At 42.0% G+C, this 12891-nt stretch overlaps 1 protein-coding gene across 4 annotated transcripts in view; it reads right to left on the bottom strand.

Moving 5' to 3' along the window:
• The window catches only part of TSPAN9 (tetraspanin 9), a 317564-nt gene that overhangs the window by 143709 nt on the left and 160964 nt on the right, over window positions 1-12891 (bottom strand). For all 4 annotated transcript variants that reach the window (XM_059726711.1, XM_059726714.1, XM_059726712.1 and 1 more), the window contains one exon: window positions 10323-10402. In XM_059726711.1, coding sequence (XP_059582694.1) covers window positions 10323-10385 — 63 coding nt within the window. In that variant the 5' untranslated portion in view covers window positions 10386-10402. The remainder of the gene's footprint in view (window positions 1-10322; window positions 10403-12891) is intronic.

Raw genomic sequence — 12891 nt, forward strand, 5'->3', positions numbered from 1 at the left:
AGTTATGGTGGGGAGAGAAGAGGCTCACTTCAGGAACTCTGATGAACAGAAGCCTTCTTCCCACCTTGATGCAAAGAGGATGCAGAAGACACTGTAGGACCAGAAGAAAGCTGGAACAGAAGCATGTGTTACAGAGACAGAGCAATATGTAATTCAAAGCTATGGAGATAATAGCAGGCAAAAGTTGGGGCTTAATGAGAGGGACATGGATCAGATAAATTGTATGTATAGGAGGGAGGACAGAGGAGTGTTTTGCTCTAAGGGAGGTTGAAGTGTGGGAAGAGTAGCTGGACAAAGGGGAAGAAGTGGATATCATATTTTTGGACTTTAAAAAAACCTTTGATTTTATGTCCCATGATGTCCTCATGGTAAAATTGGGAAACTGTGGCCATGACTACACTACAGTCTAATGGCTGGGGAACTGGCTCCGAAGTTGGATGCAGAGTGGTAGTTGACAGAACCAAATCATCATGACACATAGTGACCAGTGATGTCCCCCAAGGCTCCCTTCTCAGGCCTGTACTCTTTAATGTCTTTATAAATTATCTGGACTTTGGTGTCAGAAGCAGACTGGTTAAGTTCACTGATGATACCAAACTATGGGGAAAAGTGTACACACATAAGGATAGGCCGACCTTGACAGGTTCACATGGTGGGAGGATGAAAACCTGATGGCATTCAACACAGAAAAATGCAAGGTGCTCCACCATGGGGGGAAAAAACCTGCATCACACTTACAGGCTTGGAAGTGCTACACTTGCTAGCACCGTGACCAAAATAGACTTGGGGGTTATGACTGACCACAAGATGAACATGAGCCAACACTGTGATGCCACAGCTGGCAAAGCAAACAAAACTCTGGCTTGCTGCTACCAATGCATCTCAAGCAAAACCCAGGAAGTCATCCTCCTGCTGTACTTGGTCTTGATGATGCCACAGCTGGAGTACTGCATCCAATTCTGGGCTCCACAATTCAGAAAGGATAAAGAGAAGCTTGAGAGAATCCAGAGGACAGCAACATGCATGATCAGAGGGCAAGAGAGCAGGCCTTATGAAGGGAGGCTGAGAGCCATGGGACTCTTCAGCCTGGAGAAGCGAAGGCTCAGGAGTGACTTAATGGCAGCCTATAAGTACATAAGGGGTGCGCATCAGGATCTGGGGGAATGCCTGTTCAACAGAGCACCCCAAGGGAAGACAAGGTCCAACCTTCACAAACTCCTGGAAGACCATTTTAGGCTGGACATAAGGAAAAACTTCTTTACCGTCGTGTTCCCAGAGCCTGGAATAGACTCCTTCCAAAGGTGGTGCAAGCACCTACTCTGGACACTTTCAAGAATCATTTGGATTCCTATCTTGCTGGAATCACTTGACCCTAGCTGACTTCCTGCCCCTTGGGCAGGGGGCTGGACCAATGAGCTTCTGAAGTCCCTTCCAGCCCTAATGTCTATGAAATCTATGAAGTCTTAGGGGATCTCACGGAAAAGAGTTGTGCATTTGGCACCAAACAACCTAAGTCACTAAACTACGTCACATATGTAAAAATTGGAGCTCTTTTTCCTTAACTTCTAAATTGTTATTCTGCTTCTCACACGCAAGGAATTGAAACCAATCTCTCGTACAGAGGCTTGAAAAACAACCCTGCCTATCAGGCTATGTTATAGCAAATGTATCAAAGAATTCTACAGTCAAATTGTAAATCAATAAATCATTTATCTAGTGTTAACACAAACAATAAATGGTTCCCAAGCACCTTGACCAATACAACAAAAATATTTCCATAAACTTCAAACTGCAACCCCCCGGCAACCCAAGGGGAAAAAAACACAGCCTTAGACTGTGGCATTAGCAAACAGCGGTGAGTAAGAGGAACACTGCAAAGAATTTTAGATCAATGTGCCCTCTATCAAACTTAAACATATCTCACTCACTCTTTTCAAAAGATTAGAGACGCTGTCATCTGGGTGAGCCAGACTTCCACAGACCTGGAATGAGCCCCATCTGTTTAACTAACTAAACCAGTTTAAACTAAAGTAGTCTTAACAGAAGCACATTTGAAACACTGCCCCCTAGCAGAGTTTGAATGTTGTTCTCTGCTTCTGTTGCAAAGTGGTTTTAAATGGACTTAGTTATGGCACACTCAATCACATGGAGTCATCAGGCAAGAAGCGATTTATTGTCTAAATTTTAAAACCATAGGTCAAAAATCCCTATACAGGAACATGCCTGTAATGGCACATCTTAATATTTAAATGTTTCTAATCAAACACCGAAACTCAGCATTTGAATACATAAGTGTCCACTTACAAGCAAATTTGAATTAACAAATGAGGAAATTATTTGCATATAGAAATCTCTTCTAAAACCAAAAAGTTTAATATAGATAGGAATGAAAATAATTGCTTCACTTCAGTGAATTAAAATTAGTTCTTTTTCTCAGAACTCAATATGTACAAACAAACAAATAATTGATATTTTTGAGTGGTCTCTTTTTCCCTGCATAGTACATTAGGGCCTTATGTCAATTCAGGTTTGCTGTGTGTTGTCACTTGCTGCTTGAGAAGTTCTCCAGTGGCTCTGGATTCATTCTTGCAAGAAAATTACAGAACCAAGCATTGATATTTTGTCATAAGACAAGCATCCCTGTGTCCTTTAACATCTTCCCTTGTCTTTATTCCCTGTATCAGAAAACCACGACAGTACCACACGGGGCACAGTGGTTACAAGATGATGCAGTCAGGGCCAGGCCAGACCAATAAAGTGAGCCTTTATACATGGTGTATAGTTTGCAATGTTCCCATTTCAACCATTCTAAAACCAGTACCAAACCTAGGAGATTAACTTTCAGTTCTGCAAAGGAACAAAACCTGCTCACAAGATTTAGATGTGTGCCCAACAGGTTCAGATAAGCGTTAAAGCTTTGCAACTCAAACTAAACAGTGTGTTACAGTATATATTCCAGTTGGAAGAAATGCCTCTAAGTATGGATTACCCTATATAAACAGCTCTAGAAGACTTGGCTGCATTACAGTATCAATACCTGTGACAACAGACTCACCCACAGAGAGAATGGATATGCTCTCTTGCTTTCTCTATCTCTGCAGCAGATCCCCAAACTATGAACCATTCTCCTCCCTATTAAATAAAATTCTTCATTACCAAAAAGTTTAAATTCCCTTCAAGAACAATAGCTTTTGTCCCTTATTTTAATAAAAATGGATTTACAAATGGGCTGAATGATTTTGATTTGCTATATTTAACTATATCGGCACTACCATTCTCCCATTAACTAACTTTTCCAGATCATTTTACTGTTGTTGTTGTTGTATCCTTAAATTTTAGGAAAAGGAAAAATCCCAGAATATGTTACTAAAAAAAGCGTACCTGAAAACTGAATACTAAACTTGAATTTACTAACTTAATGTGATTTGACTTTAAGCTTTACTCATTTCAGCGACTGGTACCTTCAAACAAGAATACTATAATTAATAATAGCTTGTGATGAAAGTATTTATAACCAGTATTTGAATTCCTAACAGGGAGCCTGAAGGAATATATAGTACGACTTAATTTAACAAAGGAATCACATTATGTAACTTACTAACTATACTTAGCTTTCCAAGTCATGACTACAGAGAAGCATTCACAGATTTAATAATCCTGCTGAATATTCCTCCAGTTTAAATTTATTATGCTAACCAATAAATTAGCAATGCTGAAATCTATCTGAATGTATATTACAAACTCCCCAGTATATATGAACTGTTTTGGACTAATAGCCTCTATTGAAAAGGATAAATGAATTAAAATTTGCCCATGTATCATACTCCAGATGCAGTTTTCTACTGCAACTTTGATCTCTCAGCTTCAAAACTTCCCTTCCTCAAACAGGAAAAGTGAACTTTCATTTCTTTTTGAAAATTTCCCTTTCATAAATAGGCAGACAAAGTTCCTTGGGTGAATTTGATATCTTTTATTAGACCAACCCAAATGGTTGAAGAATAGTTATTAAGCAAGCTTTTGGGTTCAAAAACCCTTCATCAGGCTAAGGAAGCTGCAGCAGTTGGTGTGTGCTCTTCCTGGATGGAATGAAAAGTAAAGAAGCCAGGGGCTGGGCTGGGGAGTCAGTTGCCAGGCAGATTGTAATGTATCAAAAATCCAATGTCTATGTTTAGTCCCTGATCTCTAGCATCCAGCAGGTTGATGAAATGGAGCTCATAGGCTCGTCTCTGGGAAGTGTTGTGTAAATTTCCCTTGAGGATCAGGACTGAGAGATTGGAGACAGAGTGGCCCTCCTGTGAGAAATGTGCCCCCACCGGTAATTGAGTGTTTCTGTCTTTGATGGATTTCCGGTGTGTGTTCATTCTGGTGCGCAGTTGTTGTCTGGTCTCTCCTACATATCTTCCATCAGGGCATTTGGTGCATTGGATGAGGTATACTACATTCCTGGAGGTGCAGCTGTAAGATCCTGGGATGCTGATGGCTCTGTTGTGGGGTGTAATAATAGTGGAGGTGGTGGAGATGTGGGGGCAGGTTTTGCATTTCTTGTCATGGCACGGTCTGGACACGGTCCAGACCAACACGGCTACAACCTAAACTCCTTTCATAAATATAATTTTTTGAGTAGGAAAACTTTCCAATAAGCTATATAAACACTGCCATAATGCTGTCTCTAGGCAATACGCTAAAGTGAAGTCTATTGTAGAAGCCATATCTTAATCTTCATACTTAGCCATTATCCTTCTTGACAATTAAGCTACTTTCTTTATAAACAAAAATCAATATTTGATTTCTTTAGTGAGGCTGTACTGGCTGCTTTGCAATCTTGATTTGTCAAACTACATCAACTAAGATATGTACTTGTCCAGTTCTCTGCCATAATATGCACTTAGGATGAATTCAGGGTAAATCACCATGCTCTCCATACAATTAAATACTATAAGCTTCCTTAACCCTCAGCTCAGACTTTTCTAATCTCCAAAAGAAAGCAATGCCAGATGGTAAACAACAACTGCTAAGAACCACTCAAGATGCAGAGAACTACCTGAAGTTCTTATCACTATAGTGAAAAATACCTCCTATTTCAAGTTAATGAGACATTCCATCTAGAACGGTTCACTTCTCAGCATCACACACAACACTACAGGCCAGCAAACGCCCCTGTTATTAAATTCCATAAGTGCATTTTCTTGTTAGGGGTACAAGTAACTGAGAGCCTAACATTTAACATCATTTGTGGGTCCACGACTGAAATGATCAGCTGCAGAAATTATGTACTTACTACTTGTACGCCAAGGTCAGCAGAGATCATACATATGGGTACAGGCAATCCTCAGACTTACGATACAATTGGTTCCTGAAAACCATGTCTTAAGTTGAAACGTTGTAACTCAGAACCAATTTTCTCATAAAAAACAATGTTATAAGTGGGGGATTGGTTCCTGAACCAAGGGTCGATACCTTATTTTCACCAAAAATACCCCAGAATTTTGTACTCAATCAATTATAGATGAGTAATATAGCTACATTAATGTTGTTATATTGTAAATAGCAATCATATTGATTTGGAAGGACTTCTTTGAGGTGACTTTGCTGAACTTTTTGAAAGGCTCTTAGTTGGACTTTTTGAAGGGTTCTTGGCTGGAGTCTTCTCATGAGTCTTGGCTGCAGGATTTTCTGGAGTCTTGTCTGCTTTTTTAAAGAAAGTGTCCAAGGAAGGTTGGACAGATGTTCTCCAGAGAGATGGGCGACGCAGCGAACTTGTTCACTGGCATGGCGTCACATCGGATCAAGCGTTGTAAAGTTGAAACTGACATCATAAAGTTGAAACAGGGTGTCAATTTATAAATGTTGTAAGTGCAAAACATTGTAACTTGAAACATTGTAAGTCAAGGACTGCCTGTATTCTATATATATATAAAGGACTTAATCCGTCTGTCTGTATGTCTGTCCACTCTTGGGGGGCGTGGCTCCCAGCAGGGTGTGGCTCCAGCCAGTGCTGTGTCAAGAATGACAGACAGGGCATGGCTCCAGTAGAGCGGGCCAGGCGGACACAGAGCTGGGGGGGGGATGCACGGCTGGATGCAGAGTGGTGGCAGCACAGGGTAGTGCCTGCCTGGTGGTGACAGCCGCTGTGAGCAAGTTTCCCCACTCCTGGGAGGCGGCAGCGGTGGCGCGGGGTGGTGAGTGGTGGCCCTCCACCCCTGTCATTCTTTATGGGCAATTTGCTAGTATCGGTATAAACTGGATGCTGATGGCTGGATCCCTTAGCATCTTCAGATGGGTATACTTTGAGCCAGGCCAGTGATTTAAGGGCAATATAACTTTTGCCACACAGAGGAACTCAGCTTACATACTAGCCCTGGGCTCCGCCAAGCTCTGAGCAGTGAAAAGGAATCACTGGCATCATTCTCTGAGCTCATGCTCGAGAACAGCTCTGAGAGCTTTCTAGGGAAGCAATGCCCAGCCCTCTTTTGCAAGAAAGGCTGCCCACTTGAAGACGTGGATAGGAAAATAAAATCCCAAAGGTAATGGCATCTGCCAAATAAACCATAAAGAAGTAACCACTGACTTCTGAGTTACCCATATATCTACTGCAGCTGACTGATCATGTTAAAATCAGAATGAGACCAGGCATAGTTTCTGCTCTGTAGAACCACAGTACCACACTCTGCCATCCAAATTCTTATTCTCTTAGTGTTCATCCACAACACGTTTCAGCACTTGGCTGTTAGACTGGATCTCAGTCAGACTCCTTAAAACATAATTCTTCAGTTTCTATTTCTAGTTCGCCAAATAAATTCGTGCATAAAAGATATCATCTCTTGCATTGGCCAAGAGAGAGACTATTGATTGAGGGCATTCTTTTACCATCCTGGGAGACCTGGAATCAAAGACAAGTTTGGTGATCCTCAGTGAATCCTTTGAGAAAAATCAATCCATGTGACACAGACACCACCCAGTTTTGGATGTATTAACAACCACTGCTCAAGAGAAGCTCACAACTTCACAGGCTTGAACCCAAATGTATTAGCAAAGTAGTTCTCAACCTCTTTAGATTCAAGGCACCCATCATTAGACTCAACACATGCCTCAGAAAATGCCGGCTCTTAGTTTTCACTCATTTTTTTTACTAGAAAAGAAAAAGAGCAATTTCTCTGTTACAAAGAATTCAGAAAGAACAGAACAGTCAGAACTCTTTTAACACTATGGCTTTCTATTTGATATGTCTGACATAGCATGGCACTCATGACACCCTTGAAAGAATCTCAAGGGACGCCAGGGTGCTGTCGCATCCTGGCTGAGAATCACTGTATTAGCAGAACTCAGAGACCTGTAATGGCAACAGCAGGGGATGCTGTAGATACAGGGTGGGATATGCTAGCACAGATTGAGGAAATAGGTTGGGTACTGGCATTAGTATCATGTGTTGAAGGTCAAGACTGAGGAGAAGGGGCAGACTGGGAGGTGACCCAGGACTGAAATAGCTAGAAGGCTGCAGGGCAGGACTGAGGGACACTAGGAACAGCCGTGTGAGGAGCCCAAAAGTAGAAGGGCTCCTATTCACGTGCAGGGAGGCTGCTCCAACATGCTGCAATTACAGCGTGTCAGAGCAGACTCGATTAAAATCGTGTCTGCTGGAGCGTGGTAATTACCGCACTCCAGCAGAGTCCAGCATCACATGTATCAGTGTCTCCATGCTGACAAATGGTGGTGGGGCACTATAAACTAAAGCTTGTTTGATGAGCTTTAGTTCAAAGCACCCTGACACCATTTTTCAGTGCGGGGACACTGATACACGTGACGCTCTGGGCACTTTTAATTAGCACAGCTCTTGGAGCTGCGCTAATTAAAGCATTTCCCACCCCCATCTCTAAACACCCAAGGATAACAGTATTGCAGGGACTACAGATCAGCTGCATACAGGGTACTTCATTCTAGCTATTATAGCCATGAACAACAAAAAAAAAGCTGACCAACAATTTTACAAAACACACACATGAATGTATTAAAGCACAGGAGGATAATATGACCTGGTAAAAAATAATACATATTCACTGGCATTGAAGCCCTCTGCAATTAATGGAGGGATGGACAAGAGTCTCAGTGCAGTGCAATTCAACTGTAAATTTAGAAGAGTGAACTTTTGAACAATTTAAACATAGTAAATGGATCAAATTCCTGCCATAGACCACTTTGAAAACTGTTCTTTTGTATTTGGCACTTCTCTAACATCCCTCAAATACACCCAGGTTCCATTTGATGTAGCCAAGTGCAAACAAAGAGCGCTTCAGAACATTCGACAGAGATACCAGAAGAATACAGCAATACAGTGTTGTAGGAGGGAGAAAGACAAACTACGTGGGATTAGTCAAGGAAGAAAAGAGAACCCTCTTTAAGGAAAGAGTTTAGGTATGAGGGAGAGCTGATGAGATGCAGAGAAACACAGAAGATGGTAGCAGCTGCAGAGTAAATCCAGAGAGACTGGAAAGAGAGAATGAGAGAGCTAGATAGAGAGTGAGGGAGAGAGAAAGAGAGAGTCTAGTGGGAAAGGAGAAGGGGCATAAGGGATGTGAGCCAAAAAGGAAGAACTGAAGGAGGATGACATAGGTTCATGAAAGGACAATATAAAAATGGGTATTAGGAAATTGAAGAAAATGCTGAGGGGTGTACTGAAAGGATGTGGCACTGATTTAAAAACTGGGGAGAACCTAGGAATGTGTTTCTTGGGAAAGAGCTAAGATAGAGACATTGCAGAGGGAGATGTCTGGAGGAAGACCAAAGGACCGATCACATGGAAAAAGAGCAAGTACAATGTTCTAAAACTAATGGCAATGTTTTACATAGGAAATTACTTCCAAGGATAATGAGTAATGCAGCATTGGTATGAACAGCCAGCCTGGCACAAAGGTTGAATCTTAAAAGAGGGCTGCAGAAATAGGTTAGGTATGTTTTTGGTAGGGTCAGTGAGTGAAAACTTAAGAGGGATGCAGGAGATTGGTTCAGACACTCTTGTGGGACAACTTTCAGCCTTAACCTTCTATGAAACACAGCTCAGCACATTCTATTTATGTAAGATTCCCACACCTTCAGTGGTAGAAATGCTTCAGTCCATTACTGCTAAACCACACTGGTACATGAGTGCTCCAGTGCTCTGCCAGGTCTCCTGTTTCCTCTTGCTCTTAAAAGTTATTTCAATAAGTGAGCCAGTTAAGCAGAGAAGCCGGCTAGTAAGGCAGAGACACAGAGCCTCATTTCAGTGCTGAATTCTCCACACAGGACACATCTAACCTAATGAGATTTTGAATGACCTACTGTCTTAAAACTAACCAGCAAACCTATATTTTCATTTACCTCTGAGATATACTTTGAATGACCTTGAATTAAGTACGCAGATATAAATATTACAAATGCTTTTCCTAATCCTGAGAAAACTGCTGACTTTGATTTTAATTAAACAAGCCAGTTCTGCACAGGGCCATATTCAAACAGACTCAGGGTTTCAATGGGCCTGTGTTTTCCTCACATTTTTCAAGCAGCAAAGCCCGGGTGGACTTTATAGTCTTGTTTTCCCATCTACATGACATTACTTTGCTCATTGTCGGCACTGGGCTTCAAACCTGCTTGCAAAAGCATTGTTACAACTACCCACGCCCCTCGAGGAAAATTAATTCTGCTCCCTCAAAAGCAAGAGCTGGTCTCCCACTTAACACACCAATCTGGACAACTGCTTCTGAAACTGAATCCAGAGGCATTCATCATTCCAGTCATTTCACATTTGTGCTGACACCTGAAGAGGTTAAAATATATATCTCTGCCTGGGAGATGGAGAGGCCTGACTAAACTTCATTCAAATCAAAAAGCAGTTTGTCAATTAAGTTGAGGAAAAGTAGGTTATGATTAATGGAGACAACCAGAATGCACTCCATGTATAAATTAACCTGCAGCTTAATGCAGCATGAGGTATTACTACAGAATGTAAAAAATCCTACTGAACTAATTTGGATCATTTTAAATGGTCCATAGGTCCCTGTTTTAAATTATCCTGTTCAAACCACATGAAAAATCAAACACTCTGAGTTTAATAACCTGTAGTCAAAGTGCAGTAACTGGGAGGCAAAAGATCTGTCAGAAGCATGTACCTAGTCCCATTAGGCACAAATTTAGCACTGTGAATATTTCATGCAGGTATGAGAGGGAAGCTGGGAGGGAGGAAGGAAGATAACGAGGGAAAACTTACTGTAGTGCTTCAAAGATGCACTAGGCACACAATGCAGTAGTACAGAGTACTCTTAAAAAAAGAAGCAATCAAAAGCAGTACTCACCCAAAATATTAAATTGAAAAGGAACATCATGTATTTCAAACAACACAGGCAGCCTCTTGCCATGTTGCACTTCTTAAATTCTAAAAGGAAAACAAAGGATAGATCCAGGTAAAAGACCACGTATTTGCTGCCTTTGGGTGCATTGTACTTGTCACTTTTTGCGCCAGTCCCAGTCCCAGTTCCGGCCCCGGCGTGGCTCTGTGTGCGTGATCCAGCAGTACCATAGAAAGCTCCAGCAGTGAAACCGCTACCAAACTGCCTCCCTGAGGTAGAAGGTTTAGCAAAGTCTGAGTCCTTGCTATCCAAAGATGGACTCCGGTGAATTGAAGAATCCTCGCTACTTGACTTCTCCATGATCTCTCTTTTCACAGTTGTCAGATTTAATGTCTAGCATCTCTCGACATTAAATGCAGTGCTCCATGAACTCCACAGTAGTAGCAGGCTGATGTTTGTTTTTTTATCTTGGTAAACAAATCAGATAACCACCGTGGAATTTATTGTAATATTCCTTGCATTGCTTCTGCTTTTTTATTATTATTATTATTTATACCAAAGTAAGCTATGCTATAGGTCTCTGTAGCTTGAATTTATACATTAGCATCCCATGCAGGAGGGTTCTCATGACGTCTTGGCAAATCTGTCAGGCATAACTTAGCTTTTATTTAAAAGATCCATAAACTCTGCCTCTCCACCCTCAGTCCACAGTCCCCTGACCTATAGGCAGCAGATGGTCCTTGTATCCATTTCCAAAAAGCTTCTACAGTGCACCTGGGAGACTTCCTCAGCCCCAGCACTTTGCTTGCTCTCTCAGCGTCCCTCTCTGCCTCTCTCTGACTGCTTCTCACATACTGCTCTGTCTTTTTTTTTTTTTAACCCGTTTGCAGTATCTCATTCAGTAATCAGCTATTGGAGCTCACTATCTGTGTTGCACTGCTGTTGATGTGAAATCATCATCAACTGCAACCACTGGGCATTTCCCACAGAAATCCCTGACCTAACTATCAAGTAATAAATCCACCCTCTTAATAGCTCCTCCCCTCTCCTTTGCATGTAGCCAGTTAGGAAAAGCTTTTTCCAAAGGCACACCTCCATGACACAATATCTTGAATAGGATTAGAACTACTCCTGTACAAGTGCACAAGGCAAAATGTCTTTAAATGTAAAGTACTGTTTAGCTGGTTATGAGCTACAACCATGAGGTAATGATATCCCTTTAATGAAATAAAAGACTCTAAAAGTATGAATTAGATATATGAAAGCTAAAAAAACCCCGGTGAAATTAACTGTAACTATATACTTTTACATTTTTTGCAGCTTAAACAAATGCCATGGGACAAGCAACTGGAACCAGCTACAGCTTGGGCACATTTCTGTTATACGTGCACATGGTATGACACCATCAATGGTGATATAATTAACCATAACAAGAAACGCAGAGCTGCTGTCTTCTACAGGGTAATCAATCAATTCTAAATCTCCTGAATGTTAGAGTATCCGAGCCTGCAGCTATGTGCACACTATTTAACTGGTATGTTAGAGATTACTTTTGCATACAGTATTCTCCCTGGCATCCTACATTATTGGTAACCAGAAACACTGACCTGAATGTTGCATCCCCTTTCTACACAATGACACTTTCCAGGGAGAGGTGTAATGCCTCATCTATGACTGGTAGTGTAGCAAGGGCAGTACCAGCGGTGCACTGGCATTGGAAGCCCTCATATGGGGCAGGCCAAATCAAATGGAAGTAATGTTTTGTCACAAAAAGTAGACCTGCATATATAATTTTAAAAAGCCAGAACATAAAGATTTTTACAATATCAAGATATTATATTAAGGTCACCTACAAACACGCCATTTGTGCTGGGAGAAAAATCCATTCTCCTGTCACAAAAAGTAGCGTATACAGATGTTCAAGGGTGTTTTAGCAGAAGAAAAATAGTTCTTCTGCAAGAAATTAGATCAGTCACTTGCAAGGAAGATCTTCTTCCCAATCTAATTTGAATGCCTGTATGCTCCTCCAGGGAGAGAGCAACAGCCAATATCACACCGTCCTTTGCTCTCCTTCTCCAAGCACTAGCTCCCTGACAGCCTGCCCCCTTATTCACCAAGAGGGGGAGCATTAACCGAAGCCAAGAACTGATCCCGAGCCCTGGGAGGGTTCCCATCATGTGAAAACAGCTCCTGCCTGATGCTCTTCTCCAGTTTCTGGAGGAGTGCAATAGGAGCCTAGTGCAGGGTTGGAGCCCTCTGTAGCCCTGGAAAGGTTCCAGTCCCAGGAAAACTCCTCTCCCTCCACCCATCCCACAGATCAGCTGATCTGCAGACTGGCCACAGGGACCATGCTTCTGCAGCAGAGACCCTTCTCCAGATCCCTGGGAGGGTTCCTCTTCTGGGAGAGGGGCCCTTGCCTGCTACACTCCTCCCATTCCACTGGGAAAGTGGGAGGCAAGGAACAATTCTCCTATGGTTGCAAGGCCTTGCAGCTGCAGAACAGTTGTCTCCCACTTCCTGCCCACCACCTCCAGCACATCTCCCAGTGAAACTGGAGACATCTAGGGGACTAAAG

This window comes from Alligator mississippiensis, chromosome 4 (genome assembly GCF_030867095.1).
Source record: "Alligator mississippiensis isolate rAllMis1 chromosome 4, rAllMis1, whole genome shotgun sequence".
Lineage (NCBI taxonomy): Eukaryota > Metazoa > Chordata > Crocodylia > Alligatoridae > Alligator > Alligator mississippiensis.